This window comes from Jaculus jaculus, chromosome 6 (genome assembly GCF_020740685.1).
Source record: "Jaculus jaculus isolate mJacJac1 chromosome 6, mJacJac1.mat.Y.cur, whole genome shotgun sequence".
NCBI classification, from domain to species: Eukaryota; Metazoa; Chordata; class Mammalia; order Rodentia; family Dipodidae; genus Jaculus; species Jaculus jaculus.
Window position 1 is genome coordinate 142896088 of NC_059107.1, and position 22295 is coordinate 142918382.

Genomic DNA, 22295 nt, shown 5'->3' on the forward strand with positions numbered 1-22295 from the left:
TGTGTTCTCTTTAAATATTCAATAGCTATAAAATAGATGACTATATAAGGCAGGCAAAATATTACCAGTAACACCTTTATGTAGGATTTTTTTGTTAACAAACTATCTTCACAAATGCCAAACTTAGTGCCTCTAATTTATATCCAAATATAAATGAATTTTTCAAATTTCTCCTTTATGACATTCAGCAACAAAAAGATTTTTGGCTCGGTCAAGACAGAGGTTATCATTTTTTTCAGTGAGCCTTTCCGTTGCAAAGCTCTAGAGGAAATGACAGCATGGACAAACATTGACAAGTGCACCTGTTCATTCACTCTGGAGTGGGAAGGTCCATGATGGATAAGAATCTTCACAATCTCCACGTCTCCTTTCCAGGCAGCCAGATGAATGGGAAAATAACCCTTGTTGTCTGCTACATTTGTTGATGCCTCATATTGAAGTAGTTTGAGAACTATGTCCCTAAGAGGGAAGGAAACAACAAAGAAAATAATAAAAGAACACAACAGCAAAGAAAGCATGCTGAACAATATCAATTTTATAAGATAACTCTGAACATCTACTAGGTGCTAGCTGGTATCTAGAGCAAATATCACAGAATGCAAAAGTTAAATTGAGCTTAAGAGTTTGCAAAGTTGATATACTACTTTACTTATCTAGAAAACACACACACACAATGCACCTAGGGGTGAACACACAAAACAATGACTAACCAGTGAAACTACTTGATGGAATTCCTTTGGGCAAAACATCTTATTTTGCTAACTGAATTTAAGTAAACTAATTAAAAAGTAAAGTAAATAAGTACTTATTTTCCCTGTCCTTTCTAGAGTCCAGATGAAACAGTCAACATGAAAGAAAAGGTGAAATTACAAGCAAACATTGGGCTTTCAGGAAAAACAAAAATTATCATTGACCCAATATACACATGGAGAGTTTATATATCAGTCCTAAAGAGAAATGGAATAAATGGTTCAAGAAGTACAAGGGTGAGAAATCTAAGTTAAGAGTCCCTAATATATTAAATGTCATATTAGTTCTGGGTTGAATAAAATGAAGTTGAATAACCTTCCAGACACAGCATACAACACACTTTAAATGTGTGTCCTCCATATTTCTGTATTATTCCTCCCTCCTCCTCCAAGCCCAGGAAATGATCTCAAGACAGAAATTCACTTAGACCATTCAGCACATGTTAAAATACTACCTATAGGTTTCTGTACTCAAAACCTGCCAGGTTTCCGAAGTAAAAATCTTTAATTAATTGATGACAGGAATAATCAAATGATTATTTATATACAGCATACTGAATTTTGCATTAAAAAATCAGAAAAAGTAATCTTAAACAAAGGTTATATTTTTCATGGGCATACATTTAAAACACAAATTCTAATAACTCATTAGGTGAAATACCCATCAAAAATACATATGTATATGTAATTATATACTAAAGTTGTTTCCTAGGTAGCAAATCATCAATATCAAGAAAATAAATGTAATAAAAAAGACCTAAATTTAATTTTTTCCAGGAAATAAAGCTGCAAGTAATAAATAAGAAACATTCAAGTTATCATATGCATGAAATCATGACTAAAGAAACAGGGTAAGGTACAGAGTGTTAAAACTTAATGCCTGTTGTGAGGTAAGAACACAGTGGAAACTTAATCCAACTGTGGTGATTATAGAACAAGCTTTTGGCGAGTAAGTCAGGGTAAAGTCACTCTGACTGAACACTGTGGCTTTTTAGGAAAAGGAGGAACACAGACACACATCCATTCCCTGTCTCTTGCTATGGGCTACCCTGTATCACCTTGGAATTCTGCCAAAAAGATGACCATCACAAGATGCAAAACTCAACCTTAGGCCAGAACTTAAGCTATATAAATGTTCTTTTCATGAAGCTACCTAGCCACAGGTACTTTACTGCAGTAATGTAAAATAGGCTGTAATACTCCCAAGGGGTTAGTTAAACTTGATAGAATCACTAATCCTATTTCCCTTTATTCTCATGCAAATCATTGAGAATTTGATCTTTGGCTCAAAGTCCACTGGTATTTTTGAATAATATATATGATTGAACTTATTCTAAATAGTGGCTTATAAAACAATGAAAAGGCTTATTTCAAAATCTGACCTATATCTATGACTTATACTGCATACATATTGCCAACATATACCTAAATCTGAAAAGGCTAATCTGTATGATTCTAAATTGACCTTGACCTAATCAATAAAATCCTAACTAAATACGGTAACTCATATGTGACACATTTTAAATGTATTCATTTTACTAAATTTATTTGTTTGGTTTTTGTAACAGTAGAGATTAAACTCAGGCCTTTGCAAAAGCAGACAATTACATTACAACTGAACTAACATCCCTGAGTGGTTTTTATTTATTTTGAGATAGCATCTCACTAAGTTTCCCAGGCTAGCTTCCAATTTGTGATCCTCCTGCCTCAACTTCCCAAGTACCTGAGGCAAAACTCACATATGCTACCATGCCTGACAAATTTCTTTATTTTTAAATTTAATCTTTTAAATTTTTTACTTAAGTTGAAATTTAAAATTTACACAGAGGTATCAACCGTTTAACTCAATGAGAACAGATTTAGTGGCAAAACTTGTTTATGAAATATACTTCTAATCAAATAAGTACCTGTCAGTTTGACTGAAATGTACATAAGTAAAACATAATAAACTGTTACTAAGCTTTCTTATGGTGAACCTAGATATATCACAGTAATACAAATTAAATGGGCCTTTTTCACTGAGACTCATTAAGAAAAAAATAAATTTATTTAATACCTTTCTATAATATCTAAGAAAAAAATAAATAATAGAACGCCAGCTCAGTGTTATAACTCTTTTGTGTTTGTGGCATGTGTGCATAGTAGGCGGGGTATGTGTATGTAGAGCAGACGCAGATAGGTGTGCGGATATGCCCCAGACACGCACACTTGTGTGGAGGCCAGAGGAGAACATCCAGGGTCTTCTGCATTTCTTGTTACTTTTATTTATGCCAACTCTTATATCGCATTGAGAGGTACCAACAAATGAAGATTACTGACTATGTCTTGTTGCTTGATAGGAAATATGAGGCTTGTATTGTTGGTGTCTGTAGAATAATGGGCAGCAAAATAATCCTTCTATTCTGAACATAAAGTGACTAGCATGTACAGACCCGAGTTCAATCCTAGCACCTCCGCAGAAAAAAATGCTCAAACACTCCAACATAAATGTGGTGAACAGGGTCACAAGAAGAAAAAAAGAAAGAAAGAAATTTTATTGCCAGATGCAAAACAGAATAGCAAATTAAATTTAAACAATATTTGATTTAAATAACTTTGATATTTTTCACTTATAAGGTAATATGCATAAATTGAAAGAAAAATGGAACTTTTAAGTATTGTTTTTGCCACTCTAATTTGAATGCATGTTCTGATAGATATAAATATATTTCTGATTAGCATTAAGTGCCTTTGAAGAAGTTCAGGATAATTTCTAAGCAAAATCAAAATAACTGAGATCATCCTTCAAACTCCTTTCCCTCAACAAGATTCCGTGTGATTCCATTCCTACCACTGATGTTACTTTGTTCTACTTTTCCTTGCTTGTTGGTAGAATTCAAAGTACTTCAAAGTAAGTGCTTCATATGGTTACAGAATTAACAAACTAATGCAGTTCAAATCCCATAAGGCCTTTAGCACTCAGGTTTCCTTGAGGGTATTTAGTTCTTTTTAAGATGAATAAAATTGTAGGTGTGTCTGACATGTCTAAAGACTTCAGGACAATAAATCCCTTCACTAACTGAAGCAAATTGAATATCCTCTCAGAGATTTTTACATTATAGACCAAATTATGGTAACTTTTAACTAGTTAATATCTTTATCCAAGAAAAAAGCAATGAAACAAAGAGGTTTCTAAATATTCCAAGATTTTAGGTACTAAATGACAGAATTTTAAGAGAAGGTATCTCTACCTGCATTTTTTAAATAATTAGAAAGAGCTACTAAGAACTACTACTACTATGTAAATTCTAACTCCAATTTAATACACAATTTGGATTACAGATAGTGTAGTCTGGGAAATATTAAATACTAAGAGTTAGAAGCAAAAATAGAAAATAATCAACCCACACATGTCAAATAATATACATAATCAATGACAGAACAATATGTTGATACCTTTACTTTTCAACAGTACCCATGAATAGCAATACAGCCAATGTAGTTTAATAAATAAAGTGAGGAGAAACTTCCTTACTATAGAAACGAAATGAAGTGAAATGTAAATATTTGGGTTTAATAAAAATATTACAAAGAAAGATAAAATTATTACTTTAAAAAGAGCTAGTTGTACAAACCCAGCACTTCAGAAGCAGAGGAAGGAAAATCACAAGAATCACAGTCTTTCAAGGATGGCCATCACATATAATGATACAGTCTCAGAAATATTCCTTTCCAGAAGGAAGGTTGGAAAGAGAAAAGGAGAGAGGGAGAAAGGGAGGGACGGAAGGAGGGAGGAGGAGGAGAAGGAAGGAAGGAAGGAAGGAAGGAAGGAAGGAAGGAAGGAAGGAAGGAAGGAAGGAAGGAAGGAAGGAAGGAATGTAGGAAGGAAGGGCAAGCTGCAGATGTAGCCCCATGATAGAGACCTTGTCTCATATGCACGATGCCAGGATTTCCATCCCAAGCACCACAAGAGGAAAAAAGCAAAGACAACAGATCAGAGTAAAGGAAAGTCAAGGAGGAAAAGAATGCCAAGAAGGATATGGGGGTGACAGAGAATGAGGAAGGGGAAGGAGGGCACAGAAAGCAAGGAAGGAAAGAAAGAAAGGGAGGAAAAATGGAGTGAGAAATTGAAGGCAGTTCAGCTAACCTCTGTAAACATTTCTAATAGACTTTGTTTTATCGGCCACAATTTTTCCTATCATTTGAGGGCAATAACTTTATAATCTGTAATTATGAATGGCCCAGGAAATCATCAAAAGAGTACATTTTCTGCTGTGTGGAAATCTGCCTAATTGGAGTTGAAATGCTAAGAATGTAATGGCACATTTCAGTACACAACACTGCTACATTAATAGATTCACTAGTGTTGATAAACAAGGCATTTCAACAAAATGTACGAAAGATAGGCAATGGGCTTAATTTGCAGTGTGAGAGCCTTAAATTATATTTTGGGGGAGGAATAAAACAAAGCAAAAACAAAATATGGAACCCTGTAACATTCCTTCCAGGTCCATGACTCCATGACTTGAACCTAGAAATCATGATGTCTATGGGAAGAATTTAAGAACAACAGCAACAAATATGAAAATGATATGTATATATGCTGTCTGCTAAGGCTTACTTGGTAAAAAATACAGCATGGCCAATGGTTAATTGTTGATGCTAAAAGATAACAGCAAGCTAATAACAGAAATACTATCCTTCTCTGATTTTGATACTTTTCTCTCCTTCAAATATTGTTATTGTACTTAAGCCACTATTAAAATTAGGGATTTATGAGAATATATGAATTGAAGTTAATGGAAGATGACTCAGAAATACATAATGTGACCCAGAAAAGCAAGAAGGTTTAACCACAAAGGGGAAATGACAGTAATAAAATAAACTGGAAAAAGCATAGACTTGTAATGTAACCAGAACACTTAGGATCTAGACAACCTTACCTTACTATATACTATATGGCCACTAGGTCACTTATGCAGACTGGCCTTCTTTCTCCATCTATAAGATGAGTGGTGTTGGGCAGGATAAATTATGTCTAATGGTAATAGTCTATAGAAAATTTAAATAGCTATTAATCAGGAAACATGCAAGAAAATCCAAATTTCAAATTAACAGCACATAATACACAACTAAGTCACACACAATAAATAATACAGTATATGTTGACATGTATTGGGAAGGAACAATAAAGAATATTCAGTTGATATATTCAATATATACTGAACTAAGACCTGGAGACACTATGACTATGACAAGGACTTACAATTGCAGATATGGGAAGATAGAACTAGAGGCATTGTCCTGCTTTTAACTAATGCATCTAAAATGATACTGAGAAAAAACGAACTTGAAAGCAGAGATAAATGAGAACTTCAGATAACAGAGATATATGAATACAGACTATCCTCATCAAATGGAATCTTAAAAAACACCCAGCTGAATGCCTTTTCTCTTTTGGATAATCTTAATGATTACTATTCAATTCCCTGAAATTATCATCATTTTATAAATTGCTAATATTAATAAAAAGTTATATTTTCCTTGGCCCATTGGCATATCTCAATAGATAGAGTTCCACTGGCTGCCATATACAAATCAAAATGTTCGCTAAACACCTCGCTAAAGTTCAAGTAGAGCTAAAAGTCCTAATCTGCTTTCAGAAAATATTATTTGGCAAGTTCTTACAGAGCCAATATGAGAGAGAACAAGATAGTACTGTAACCCAATGGTCGGGCCCAAGATCCATTTGATTTGAGAATTTATCTTCATTAAGAAGCCTGAACTGAGCCAGGTATGGTAGTGCTTGCCTTTAATCCCAGCACTAGGGAGGCCGAGATAGGAGGATCGCTGTGAGTTTGAGGGCACCCTGAGACTACATAGTGAGTTCCAGGTCACCCTGAGCTAGAGCGAGACCCTACCTCAAAAAAACAAACAAACAAAAAAAGAAGCCTGAACTGAAAATTGAGATGGAAAAACAGCATCAGTATTTATGCTTCAGGTTGATTTATAGCTGATGATACAGGTACAGAGAAAAATATACAATGGTCTTCTCTGTTAATCCCCACATGTAAGATGAACATGGTAATTCTCAACATATAGGAGGCAAGAAGAAGGTGAGGTCATGATTTTAGTCCAGCTATATAGAAATACTCTATCTCCAAAAACAAAATCTATAGACATGTGGACTTATTTTCATTCTATAGGACAGCTAAAACAATAAAAAGTCCTGACAAAACATTCTAATTTAGATGACAGAAGATGATAGGATTCAGAAAGGTATTAGATGAAAAGAAACTTAATTTGGGAATCCAATACTAAAAGTCAGAATAATAAAACATCGTTTATAACATTATAAGCAATTGTGAAATGTCTTTAAATGAACTGATAATATTAGATTTACACAATAAACTTTAAGACAAAAAAGTTATCATGGTGATAAATAATGACAAAATCTATAAATACATTATGCCAATATATCAGAGTGAGAACTTTATGGCCATCAACCTTAAGACCAAGTATAACTAAGGCCTATCCATTTCAAATCACAGAATATCAAACTTGTCTTGTGATGGGGTTAGAGAGATGGCTTAGAAGTTAAGGCGCTATGAAACCCAAAGACCTGGGTTTGATTCCCTAGTACCCACATAAGCCAGATTCACAAGGTGGAGCATATATCTGGAATTCATTTACAGAGGCTGGGGGACCTGGTGTACTCATTCTCTCTGTTTGCCACCCCCCATAAACAAATAAATAAAATCTTGTAGGAGGCCCTTTTTTATTATTGTGATAAGAGTCCCATGTAGCCCACGCTGGCCTTGAGCCCACTATGTAGCTGAGGGCTAAAGATCACCCCCAATCCCTGATCCCCCTACCTCCATCTCACAAATGCTGGAATATCAGGCCAGATTACCATATCAAAAACAAAAAAGGGAAACAAAAATGTTGCAGACTTAGGAACATAGATCACTCCTGCAAAGGAAAAATGGAAGGCAGTTGGACATATAGAAAAAAGGATGTTTTCTTCTGGTAGCAAAAGACAAAACACCTAAGCCACTCAGTAGGGTCTGCCACTAAACTTGTAGGTTACCTGGTTGAAATGCTGGATTTTAAAGTACTGGCTCTGTGCAAATGTCCTTTCTTATCCATAATGGTCTCTGCCATATGATTTACACCACAACTCCTTATGTTCAAAAGTTTAGAGTTGAGAAATTTAAAACCAGAAACAATGGTTGTGAACAACACAAAGTATCGTAGCTAAATGTGGAGGATTTTAAAGTGGTTCATCTAAGTACTCATGGGTTGTAACACTGGGATTTTACTAAGGGTTCACTCTTAGTGAATACTGCAATGATGGGCGAATATAGCTAAGTACCCCCAAAGCACACCAGCATGCTTGCTATGTATTAGCATTATAATATTCTGTCCCCAGTGCTACACTGAACTAACATGGTCCTTTCATGTTTCCTACCATTCCTCTGTGAGGTTGTTTTATTTTGTTTGGTTTGTTTGTTTGTTTGGTTGGTTGGTTGGTTGGTTTTGATTTTTTGCTATTTAAGAGCATTTATTTCTATGTCCACTCTAAATATAATCATTCTGAATGGCATTCCTCCCAAGTTTAACTTATGAATGTTATATCATAGGTTACATCTCCACCTGAAACCAGTAGACACAGTGAAGGGAGAAAGGTTGTCCTCGGATATTATTAACTTTATTGCATGTAACTAAACACACAGAGATTCCAGTTCAGTTAATTAAGGGGCACTTACTTATGTCCATTTAAGGCTGCGTGGTGTAAAGCAGTGTAACCCGAGCTGTCCGTGCAGTTCACATTGGGGCCTCGCCAGATACTGCAAATAAAGCACAATGGAGAGTCCAGTTTAACAAAATCATACTTTTAAAAAGAAAACAAAACCCAAGGCAAGTAATCACACAGCAAGCAGCACATGCCATATAAAAACTGCAATGCTACAGAGGAGGACGGCCATCTAACATGCACCCTTCAGAACCATTTCATGTATTTGGTGCAGAGAAATTGAGCAGAGAGTGGAGCTTCAGAAGTGATTAGTCAATGTAGGCTTACTGCCACGGGTTAAGTTTAGATCAAAACCTTCCCTATTACTTTCTGTTGTTATTTAAGAATTAACATCCAGATACTATATTCTCCAGTAGCAAACACAGATTTATGACATCTGCCTTCACTTTCAGAGCATTCACATTGTGTTGGCAGAGGTGGATGTACGTTATGATACATTTTTACCTCATGGGAAGAATATAAACTCTCCTTGCTGTTATACAGCTGCTAAGAAAATAGGACCAATATTTCATGCTTGAAGATAAACTGATGATTTGATCTACTGAAAATGATAAGAAGATCCTACCAATTATGCATCTTTTGTTGATCTTACTATATAATGTATCCTGGCTATGACATATCAAAATATAGAACAGCACATTTTATACTTGGCTTCCACAATTGAAGAAATTAAGTTTAATCTTTGGAAAAATAAAGCATTGAAACATAGTTTTCTAAACTAACAAGTCTTTCTCTGTTGTTAATGTTGATATTAAAATGATCAAAGATACTACTAGCTAATAACAAACAAATTCATTCACAAAATATTTATAATCTATGAACTGTAGGTTCATATTGAGAGCACAATATCCTAAGCCCAGGTCCTTCTTTAAAGAACATGACCTAATGAACATAGATACATGAACTGATTATTAAAAAGCACTACGATTGGGCCGGAGAGATGAATTAGTGGTTAAAATTCTTGCCTGAAAAGCCAAAGGACCCAGGTTCAATTCCCCAAGACCCTCGTAAACCAGATGCATCTGGAGTTTGTTTACATAGTCTAGAGGCCCAGGCTGGCCCCGTTCCCTCTCTCTCTCTCTCTCTCTCTCTCTCTCTCTCTCTCTCTCTCTCTCTTTCTCTCTCAAATAAATAAATAAAAGTAAAATTTTAAAAAGAAAAAAAAAATTTTTTTTGAAAGAACTAAGATCTTTAAGGTGCCCCAGAGCATTGCTGACAAGGAAATGACCAGCTATTCCGTATGATATATCACAGTAGGTTGAATGGAAGGTGAGACAATGAAAATCAATATAGTGTACTGATTCAAGAGTTAAGTAAAAGAATCAGAAAGACACAGTAACCAACTAGAGGGAGGTTGAGAGAAAGAAGAGAAGTCTAAAAGGGCTCAGACTTCAGGCTTGAAGGAAAAAGGGCAATATTAACTAATAGGAAATAGAAAGATAGAACAAATTTTCCAGAAAGAAGGAATGGAAGGGGAACAGAGAAGAAGCAATGGGTCTTGGTTTGAAGAACAGGAATTTTAACCATCTGGCACACATACAAGTAAGAATTTCTAGAAGGCTAAGAAAATAAAGAATAACATACTGGCTCTCAAGGTAAGACTACTGAAGTTCAAGACCTGGTCTTCATACTCATTAGCAGTAGCCCTGCATAAGTGTTAAACCTCCATGAAATTCAACTCTACACTTGTAAAATGGAGATGATAATGATGATGTTACCTTACAGTAATGTGAGAAAAGAATGAGCAAATACCATATAAAGCTCCTGGGGAACCCCACATGTTGATAAAGACCTGTCATTGTAGCATTCTGGACGTACAAGACACTGGAGCAGGAGGACTGCTACATTCTCAGACCAGCCTGGGCTGAAGAGTGAGAGCCTATCTCAAAGAAACCAAAGAGAAAAGTCACCAAAAGGTTCACAGGGAAATGCTGTCATAGCTCTAGTGTATGGAAGGGACACTACCAATCACACGAATCGCTAAGCTCCTGGGCAGAGAGTGCGGCACAGTGACAGAGAGCTCGCCTCTCATGCATGAGGTCCTGGGTTTTCATCCCCAGTACCAACGGAAGGAAAAAGTTTTAATCGTTTTCTTAATAACACAACAGGCTTAAGCAGGAGACATAAAGGGATAATTGATTAAGGGACTGATTTGCCAAGAGGACCTAATAATTCCCAATATTTTCTGCTTAGAACAAAGAACTTCAAAATATGTAATAGAAAAGCTGATATAACTGTAAAGGGAAACCAACCTATCCATTTGTTTTTAAAGATCTAAAACATGTGTTGTGTTCTTTGTAAGTAAAATCAGAGCATTGACCAAAACATAGCATATCGTGAATCATAAAACAAGATTCAGTACACTAAAAATATATATACAAAATGAGCTTTCTGCCTCCAGTGAAGCTAAATTAAAAATCACTAGCATAAAATATCTGGAAGGGCTGGAGAGATGGCTTAGCGGTTAAGCGCTTGCCTGTGAAGCCTAAGGACCCCGGTTCGAGGCTCGGTTCCCCAGGTCCCACGCTAGCTAGATGCACAAGGGGGCGCACGCGTCTGGAGTTCGTTTGCAAAGGCTGGAAGCCCTGGCGCGCCCATTCTCTCTCTCTCCCTCTATCTGTCTTTCTCTCTGTGTCTGTCGCTCTCAAATAAATAAATTTTTTTTAAAAGTTTAAAAAAAAGAAAAGTATCTGGAAACTCCCAACTAAATAATTAACAATATGTAAGTCACAAAGATACTTAAAAGGAAATGATAAAGTATTTGAAACTGAAAGAAAGGAAATAGAACATAACAGAACTTTCGCTATAGAGGTACCTAAAGGAAAATTTATATCACTAAAATGGCAATATTAGACCAGAAGAAAAGACTCAAATTGATGACCTTAGCCTCCACCCCTTAACAAATAGAAGAATTAAGTCCTAAATAATCAGGAGAAATCAAATAATGAAGACTAGAGTTATAGCCAAGAAACATCAAGCTAATTCAGGCTTAGTGGTACAAACCCATAATCCTAGCACTGAAGGGAAAAGGCAGGAGGTTTTGAACTCAAGGCCTGCCTGGGCTACATAGTGAAACACTATCTCCAAAAAAAGGGAAGGGAAGAAGTAAGGAAGGAGGAGGGGGGAAAAATAGTGGGAGGAGGAAAGGAAAGAGAAGAAGAAAATAATGAGATAAAAATAATTATTCTTCAAAACTTTATACAAAATCAAAAACAAATGTAGCAAAGCTAGTCACCAATAGAAGCCATGAGCCAAAATAAACCTTTTTTCCTTTTCAGTTGTTTTCTCAGCTATTTTTTTATTGTGATATAAGGTCTAACACAGTTACTGTAGGCAATTATGTGTCAAGAAAGTAGATAACTAAAAGGAAAGCAAATATATTCCTAGAAAAACAGAATCTACACAGGATGAATTAGGATGACATGTATGGACAGCCTAAGCAAAGCAATTAAAAAAGAGATGTGAGAACTAATCTATAACTTCACCCACAAAAAAGCCCTAAACTATGTGGCTTCACAGCAGAAATCTACCAAGTGTTCAAATAAAATTAATATAAATACCCCTTAAATAATTCCAAAAACAGAGCTGGAGGGAACAGTTCCAATCACTTTCTATAAGAGCAGCATCATACTGACAGAAAAACCAGACAAGGACATCACGAGAAGACAAAACAAGACACAAACACAAATAAATAAATATATAAATAAATAAATACGAACTCCTTTGATAAGTGGCAATATAAAATTGCTAAATAAAATATTAGCAAGCTGAACCCAACAACACATCAAAATAGGACAATTAAGAGTAGAGGTTCAGCAGGGCGTGGTGGTGCATGCCCTTCATTCCAGCACTTGGGAGGCAGAGGTAGAATGATCACCTTGAGTTCAGGGCTACCCTGAGAGTGCATGGTGAATTCCAGGTCAGTCTGGGCTAGAGTGAGATACTGCCTTGAAGCCCCCCCCCACCCCTGCCCCCAAAAAGAGTGGGGTTAGCTAGTGAGATAGCTCAGTGGTAAAAGCACTTGCTGTGCAAGTGTGATGACCAGAGTTTGGATCGCCAGAAACCACATTAAAGCCAGATGCCTTGCCATGGTGAGAAGGAAGGCAAAAGAAAAAAGACAGCAGAGGTTCATGGGCCAGCTAACCTGCTTTGAGAAACAGAGCTACCAAAAAGAGACTCTGCCTCAAACAAGGTGGAGGGCAAAAAACAATACCCATAGTTCTCCTCTGACCTCCATTACACCATGGCATATGGACACAACACATGCACACACACACACACACACACACACACACACACACACACACACACTGGGGTTTATCCCTGATAATGAAAACTGATTAAATACACACATTAGTAATGAGTGTGGCATAATATATTAATAGAGTTAAACATAAACCGACATGCTCCATTAAACCAAAGTGGAAAAATCATTCAGTAAAGTCCACTATTCTTTCTCAATAAAATCTTTCAGAAGTTTAGGTACAGAATGGAAATTCCTAGAAATAATAAAGGACATTTATGAAAATACTTACAGATAACATGATAACAAATGGGGAACAACTCAAAGCTATTCTATCAAGATTCACTTCCAGGCAAAGATGAGCATTGCTGCCATTTCTGCTCTGCACAGAAGTAGAGGTCCTGTCGAAAGCAGTTAGGTAAGAAGAGGAAACAAATGGCAGACAAACTGGAAACTAAGTAAAATTATCACTATTTGCATAATGACACTCTATGTTAAAAAAAAAAAGATTCCACCAAACTCCATTATATCTAATGAGTGAAATAAAACAGTAAAGTTGCAAGATACAAAATCAACAGGCAAATAGCACTCACATTTCTACATAAATATAATGAATAACTGAAAACAAATCAAACAGACAATGCTACTTCTGATATAGATATATATTTTAACCAAAGAGATGAAAACAACAAACATTGAAGAAACCCAGTGACTGAAGACACAAATAAATGGAAAGATGTACAGTGCTCATGGAGTGTAAGAATTAATAGGATGTCCACACAAACCAATGCTAAATGGAGATTCAACACATCCCCTATCAAAACCCCAACAACATTGTTCAGATGAATAGGCAAAAATAATGGAACTATAAAAGATCATGAATAGCCTAAACAATTCTGAGAAAGAAAAACAAAGTAGGAGACATATCATTTGCTGATTTCAAAGTTTACTACAAGCTATAATAATCAAAACAGCATATTACTAACATAAAACAGACCAGTGAAATAGGATAATGGGCCCCAATAAACCCAATTATATACAGACAAATAGTTTTTTAGGACAACAAGAAGGAAAAATGGAAAAAGGATAGTTTTCATTAAAAGGTGTTAGAAAACCAGATTTCCATATTTTAAAAACTTGGCCCTTGTACTACACATTAAAAAATCAACTCAAGCCGGGTGTGGTGGCGCACGCCTTTAATCCCAGCACTGGGGAGGCAGAGGTAGGAGGATTGCCGTGAATTCAAGACCACCCTGAGACTCCATAGTGAATTCCAGGCCAGCCTGGGCTAGAGTGAGACCCTGCCTCAAAAAACAAAACAAAACAAAACAAAACAAAACAAATCCACTCAAAGCTGGGCATGGTGGCACATGCCTTTAATCCCAGCACAATCCCAGGAGGCAGAGGTAAGAGGGCTGCCATGAGTTCGAGGATACCCTGAGATTACATAGTGAATTCCAGGTCAGCCTGAGCTAGAGTGAAATCCTACCTCTATAAAACAAACAAACAAAAAGTCAACTCAAACTAACTGCATGTCAAGTTATAAATGCAAAGCCAGAAAATAAACTCCTAGAAAAAAAACCTGGAAAACCTCCTTGGCTTTAACACTTGCAATAATTGATTTTTATACCAAAATTTCAAGTCACAAAGATAAAAATATATAAATGGGATTATATCATACTAAATAGTTACTGCAAAACAATAAAGCAGTGAACACAAAGAAATGCAATTTGGAAAACAAACTAATTGCAAACTAGAGAAACTGAGAAGGGGCTACTACCAAAATCTACTTTTTAAATTAGATAACTAATAGCAGAAAAACAATCTACTAAAATGAGCAAAAGTTCTGAATACACATGCTCCAAAGCACATGTAAAAAGGACGACAGAGGGCTAGAAATATGGCTCATTCTAAGTGCTTGCTCCAAAAGTATGAGAATCTGAATTTGGATCCACAGCATCCATGTAAATGCAAGGCAAGCCTGGTGGTCCACCCTTAATGCCAGTACTCATGAGGAAGAATCAAGGAACCCCAGTGACAAGCTGGCTAGTTAGACTAGCTGAATTGGTAGGCCCCAGGTGTAAGTGAGAGACCCTATCTCAAGAAATAGGTGGGACAGAAGTCATCAGTAGTGAAAACAGTGAATACTGGAAACCTCAAGTTTGGCCAGACAGGCCAAATGACTGAACTAGTGCAAGAGTGGCATGTCTGCTCTGGGGGAAAACAACTGCCCTCTAATTGGACTGAAGGCCCACTCTATGGGAAAAATACGTGCCTGGTACTGAAAACCTAATCAAAAGTCTATGGCAGGGGAGATCATGAGCCTTAGGGGTATAAAGTCTGCTCTTGTCTGGATAAATGCATATAGTACTCTCACCAAATTGCCCTGAAAGCACTACACTTAATGTTCATATTCATATATTAATGCTACTCTCACTTCTGATTAGAGAAGCTTCTCTTTTCAGATGGCAATAACCACTGGGATGACCCAAAAGGCAACATAGTGCTGAGAAGAAGGGACGAAGGAGCATCCAGCACTAAAACATCTCACACCCACCAAGGCTCAGGGTCCTTTGCGGAAGAGGTGGCAGAAAGAATGTAAGAGCCAAAGAAAGGGTACCACTCCTTACATGCAACTGTCCAGACAGAATTCGGCCTCGATATCCAAGACCTCACAGTGCCTAGCAATACCCACACAAGACCCTCATAATAGGAGAAAAAGATGATGACATCAAATTAAAAAAGAGAATAATGGAGAGAGGGAGGGGATATGATGGAGAGCAGAGTTACAAAGGAGAAAGTTGAGGAGGGGAGGGAAATACCATGGTTTGTTGTCTGTAAGTATAGAAATTGTATATATATATATGAAATAGGTGGAAAATAATCAACAAGGATACCCACAACCCCACAACCAACATCTTGTCTTCACACACATGTATATTATTAAGGAAGTACAATCACAGCCCCTATGAAATACCACCATTAGAATGGCACATGCATGTACTACACACACTCTCGTACCAGGGCCTCTTGCTACTGCAAACAGAATACCAGATGCTTGCAACACTTTTTGGGTTCAGCTTTACATGAGTGGCAGGGGAACTGAACCTCAAGCAAGCAGGCTTTGCAAGCAAGTGCCTTTTACCACTAAGCCACACCCCAACACAAGAATGGCTATTCTTAAAATGTGAAAATTTAAGTGTTTTGCAAGGGCGATGAGAACCAGGAACTTTTGTATACTATTGATGAAAACATAGATTGGTAAAGTCACTATGAAAAATAATATGTATGTCTCCAACTGAAGTAAAAACATAACTACAGGGCTGGAGTGATAGCTTAGCAGTTAAAGTGTTTGCTGTCAAAGCCAAAGGACCCAGGTTCGAATCCTCAGTACCTATGTAAAGCCAGATGCAGAAGGTGCTGCATGTGTCTAGAATTCATTTGCAGTGGTCAGAGGCCCCAGCACACCAATTCTCTCTCTCTCCCTCTCCCTCTCTCTCCCCCTCCTCATCTCTCTTCCCTCAAATGAATAAATAAATAAATCATTAAAATAGAACTACACATGACCCAACTGTGCTTCTGAACATATATCCAAAATAAATAAAATTATTACCATAGGAATAAAGCTAATAATTCTCATGTTTAAGGATCATTATCTACAAATAGCCAAGATACTGAAATAACCTAAATTTGGTTCACCAGCAAGTGAATAAAAAACTATAGTACAAATATATAGGGAATAATATTAAGGAGCAAAATCTTGCCATGTGTCACAACATAGGTAAGCATGGAAGATTTTACATTAAGCAAAATAAGCCAGATACAGACAGAAAAGAAACCAATTCTTATTGCAATATTATTCACAAAAAATTATGGAACCAACCTAATGTCTAACAATAGAAGAATGACTATGAAAAACATAGTATATAAACAACAGAAATTTTGTGCACAAAGGAAATGAATTTATGTTATTTGCATTAAAATGGATGTAACTAAAGATAATCATTAAGCTAATTAAGCCAGTCATATAACAAGTATTGTGTTTTATCTCATTGGCAATATATATATGTACACATAGAATCATATATACATATATATGACATTAAAAGAGAAAGAAAAGTTAAAGGGAACTATCAGGAGTGAGGAGAAAAGGATGAATGTTCCCCTCCCAACTTCTCATGGAAGAGAATATCCATATTCTCTCTTCTTTCCTTCTCTTAATCTAATACAATCTCTAAACTTTACCAACATAAGTAAGAATGGGGGAAAGGGCAACATGTTTAACATGTGATTATATGCTTATATGAAAATTTCCTTATGTAATACATCATTTACAGTGACTATACATAATTAAAATTTAAGATCATAATTTAAAAAATAAAATAGGCAAGCTGGCCATGGTGGCACATGCCTTTAATCCCAGGAGGCAGAGGTAGGAGGATCACCACTATGAGACTACATAGTTAATTCCAGGTCAGCCTGGGACAGAGTGAGACCCTACCTCTAAAAAAAAATAAAATAAAATAAAATAGGCAGACAGAGAATAATACAGGGGCTACCAAAAGATTCGACAAGTAGGGTGGAAATATTGAGATGTATTTCAGAGGACACAGAGTAGCAGATATGTAGGATGAACAAGTCTACATTATAGATTTAATGAGTGATGTGAAGATTACAGGTAATGAAATTGAACACTTAATATGGGGGTCATATAAATTAAATAGATTTTAGCTTCTCTTTGTACAGGAAGAGTAACTAGATGAAATGATGGACATATTTACTTGTTTTGCTATTGGAACAATCCAATACAACATTATATTGTACTCTTTCTATTTTTTTCTGTATTTACACTTTCTATTTTTAATTTATTTATTATTTATTTGCAAGTAGACAGAATGGAGAGAGAGTGAGTATAGGTACATCAGAGCCTTTAGCCACTGCAAACGAACTCCAGACACATATGCTAGCATGTGCATGTGGCTTATAGGAGTTCTGGGGAATAGAACTTGGGTCCTTAGGCTTCACAGGCAAGTGTCTTAACTGCTAAGCCCTCTCTCTAGCCCACATTGCACACTTTCAATTTACAAAATAAAATTTCTTTTCAAAAATCACAACAAAATACTATTACATATCTATCAAAATGCTGTCATTAATGAAGCTTCACATACCATGTTAATGGGAAAATAAGCAAACAGAACTCCCACATACGAAGAAGTCTTAAAATAGTATCATTAATATTCTCTCAAATTGAGTAACAATCATGTAAAAATGCAATTTTGAAAAGGAAAAAGAAAGTAAAGGTGAAAAAAAATGCTTCCAAATAATTAAAACCCAAGAGAAGAAAAAGCCTGGTAAAAGTAAAAACAATGTAAAAGAATTTATAAAATATTATCCAAGGGCTGGGGAGATGGCTCAGCTGTTAAAAGAGCTTCCTTGCAAAACCTGACAGACTGGGTTTGATTCCCCACTACTCTCGTAAAGCCAGACGCACAAACTGGTACATGCTGTGGAGTTCATTGTGATGGCAAGAGGCATTGGTGCTACCATTCTTACTCTCTCTCTCTGGCGCTCTCTCTCTCTCTCTCTCTCGTTCTTTCTCTCTCAAATAAATAAATAAACAAATATATTTTTTAAAGTTATCCAAAATAGTGGGTGGTCATTGATTTTCAAACTGAAAAGCATGGAGGCATCTTCAACAACAAGAACAAAAAATAAACTTTTAAAAAGATGAGGGCTGGAGAGATGGCTTAGCAGTTAAGTGCTTGTCTGTGAAGCCTAAGGACCCCGGTTCGAGTCTCCATTCCCCTGGACACATGTAAGCCAAATGCACAAGGGGATGCATGCATCTGGAGTTCGTTTGCAGTGGCTGGAGGCCCTGGCACATCCATTCTCTTTCTCTCCCTCCCTCTCTTTCTCCCTCCCTCCCTCCCTCCCTCTCCCTCTCCCTCTCCCTCTCCCTCTCCCTCTCCCTCTCCCTCTCCCTCTCCCTCTCCCTCTCCCTCTCTCTCTCTCTCTCTCTCTCTCTCTCTCTCTCTCTCTCTCTCTCTTTCTCTCTCTATTGCTTTCAAATAAATAAACAAAAAACTTAAAAGATGAAATAACTAAAGTAAAACTCATATGTCAATTAAACAGATAAAACAAGTTCCTAAAACATATATCCTGAGCTCTTCTCTTAATTTAACTTTTTCTTCTAACCCTAGATTTACCATCAAGTCATTATTCCAGAATCAAGACTGAAGAGATTGTTCATAAATATTATTTATATCTCAATCTGCAGCTTTCCATAATTAATGTATATTCACCAAGCCCTTACTAAATACAAGAAAATATGACAGGCCCAAGAAATTTTTTTAAAGTCTCTGCATCCAAGGAACTTGCAATCTATTAAATGAAAAATGTAGAAAAATTGGAATACAAACAGCAAGCAAACTGCCTGCAGCATAGTAAATACCTAATAGCATTATCAATCTTGTTTTTATCATAAAATTAATGTTACAACAGAAAAATCTATAATTCCCTTAATTAATGTATCTGTTTAAGGTAACTCCAATAAAGTCTTCTATGGGATTGTTTACAAAAACTTAAGCAGCTGTTCTAAATTATATCTGCAAGGAAGAAGGTGAAATAAGAAAGAATAATAGGATATGTCTACCACCAATTATAAAATGTACGATAATGCTAAAAACATTATTCTTGTGCCAGAACAGAGGGATCAATGAATAATAAAAGAACCCTGGAGACAGACCAGTAATACATAAAAGAATACAATTGACATTTGTTAAAAAATAAAAATAAAAACAGGAAGAAAATCAATTGACAAACCATCATGAGAAAAATGTCTCATTGTGATTGAAACAATGTTCACTTTACTACCTCATAAATTTAGCAAAATTAAATCCTATCTGATGTGTCCTTGTCTATTCCTCAAATCTCAGTTTCTTTTTTTCTTAAATTTTATTTACTTGAAAGAGGGAAGGAGGCAGAGAGAGAAAGAGACAGAAAGAGAATGGGCACTCCAGGGCTTCCTGCCACTGCAAACAAATTTCAGATGCATATGCCACCTTGTGCATCTGGCTTATGTGGGTCCTGGGGAATCAAACTGAGGTCCTTTGGCTTTGCAGACAAGCACCTTAACTGCTAAGCCATCTCTCCAGCCCCGAATCCCATTTTCCACATCAGTGTTTACCTGACTTCCCAACATTCAGGTGACTGAAGCCAGAAATCACTTGAGCCTATGAGTTGAGACCAGTATGAGCAACATAATGAGATTCTGATTCTGTGATTCTGTGTACCACATACCCTCTCCCCTGGCACAAAACAAAAAAGTGTGTCTACCTAGCAGATATTGTGCTAAAGTTTATCTGCCTAGAAATTTTTCCTCACATAGTCATAAGGCTCAAACTCTACTTTTCTAGAGATCCCTCCCTGATAATTTAGTCAAAAAATAGCACACTAGGATTCTGGTTTCCCTTAGTTATGGGATTTACCACTATTTGACATTATTATGGAGTAGAAGCTCCACCACTCAATATTCAGTTATTGTATCAGTGAGTGAAACATTGTAGATATCAAACAAATGTTTGTTAAATGAAATAATTAATGGTGACCACATGTATGAAAAATATGAACATTACCACCAATCAAAGCAAGTGAAAAAATATATACCATTATGCATATTTTTATCACATGGGGACTACAATAATAATAATGAATAAGAAACAATGAATAAGGCATTATAATAATCATATAAAAATTATTTTCATTTAATTTTTCTAAAAGGCAATTTGATAATTTATCTAAAAGCTTTAATAATGTGAAAGTTCTTACCTAAAAATTCCACTAAAGGGAATAATTTTAAGGAATTGAGAGTTTGCACAAATACCTATCTATAAAATACCACAGCATGGTTTAGAATAGCAAAACTTGTGCAATTGTTCTGGTATTTATTGCTTCTGACAATAGTTACTTCCTGATCTTATCATCTTGATTAAAGACAGTTTCTAGGTCTCATCCTTCACCTTGTTTAGTAAAAATCCTTTTCCTCTCTTTCTGTCTGGTTTATATAAGATTCTACAACATAGTGGTCTGAGCCCCTTGAGTTCTTTTAACATAAACCAACTGTTGTAGTTACCGTCTCATTGCCGGGACAAAACATCTGACCAGAAGCAGCTTATGGGAAGAAAAGAGTTATTTTAGCTTAGTTTGGAGGGTAGGTTTCATCTTGGTGGGGAATAAACAGCAGGTCTGAGTGAGAAGCCTATGTCACATCTCTCCATCAACATGAAGGAAGTGCTTCAAGTGAACTACCTAGTAAATACCCAGTAAAGCTGGGCTAATAAACTTCAAGGTCCTTCCTTCCCCAGTGATACACCTCCTTCAGCAAGGCTCCACCTCAAAGATCTCCAAAACTTTCCCAAATGACCCCCAGTATCAGTTAGGGACCAGGCATTCCATATGCCAATGCCTATAGGGGACATTTCATTCAAACCACCACACTGACCCCTCAAAGAAGAGAAAAAACACAACCAAGCACTCTAGGAGACAGAACTCCAAGAGAAGATACAATTCGAAAACTTTTAAATGATGGCTCAATCCATATGCTACACAAAGAGTACTACCCTTTAAGATAAAAAGAGAAATAAAAATAGAAAAGGAAGCACAGGATATTAACATGCACTTCACAAACCAGGAAATGTAAACAGCATATAAAGAATTGAAAATGTATTCTCCCTCACTGCACCAACAGTGCAAAATGAAATAGTAATGATACACTTTTTCTAAAATCAAATGGATACAATTTTCAAATTAAAATGTTAAAACATCACTGAGGGGCTGGGGAGGTAGTTCAGTCAGTAAAGTGGCTGCTTTCCTAACTTGAGAACTGGAGTTCAGATGCCCAGAACCCACATAAATGTTGGGTAGGCGTGATGGCCTGTCTGTAACCCTGCACTCAAGCAGTGGACAGAGAGGATCCCTCAAGACGAGCTAAGTATACAGACTATCCAAGTCAGCAAGCCCTGCATTCAAGTGAGAGACTCCTTCCTCAGTAAATAATAAAGAAGGTGGAGAATGATCATGGAAGACTCCTGACTTCCATCTCTAGGCTAAAAACATGAACACACTTGTACATGTACATGTACACATGTGAGTCCATACATCATGTGAATACATGCATATGCACAACATGCGTGCATACACACAATCACTGATGATTAAAAAATGAAGCAAAAAATGGAAAATATGGTCACATTTTTCACTACTGAATTCAAGAAACAGCTATTTGAATTCAACAACTTTCCCTTTCTATGAATGTGTATGTGTGGGTGTGTATTTCTGTTCACACGTAGGGCACACATATGTAGTTGCTAATGCATATGTATGTGCATGAATGTGGAGGCCATAAGTTATCTTCATGATAGCTCTCCGCTTTATACTTTGAGACAGAGTCTCTCACTGACCCTGGACCTCACCAATCAACAGCAAATCTCCAGGGATCCTCCTACCTCTG

At 36.4% G+C, this 22295-nt stretch overlaps 1 protein-coding gene across 25 annotated transcripts in view; it reads right to left on the reverse strand.

The window, feature by feature from the left end:
- The window catches only part of Anks1b (ankyrin repeat and sterile alpha motif domain containing 1B), a 1062135-nt gene that overhangs the window by 902058 nt on the left and 137782 nt on the right, over positions 1–22295 (reverse strand). For all 25 annotated transcript variants that reach the window (XM_045152363.1, XM_045152361.1, XM_045152357.1 and 22 more), the window contains exons 2-3: positions 8498–8578; positions 303–459 (exon numbers count right to left, since the gene is read on the reverse strand). In XM_045152363.1, coding sequence (XP_045008298.1) covers positions 303–459; positions 8498–8578 — 238 coding nt within the window. The remainder of the gene's footprint in view (positions 1–302; positions 460–8497; positions 8579–22295) is intronic.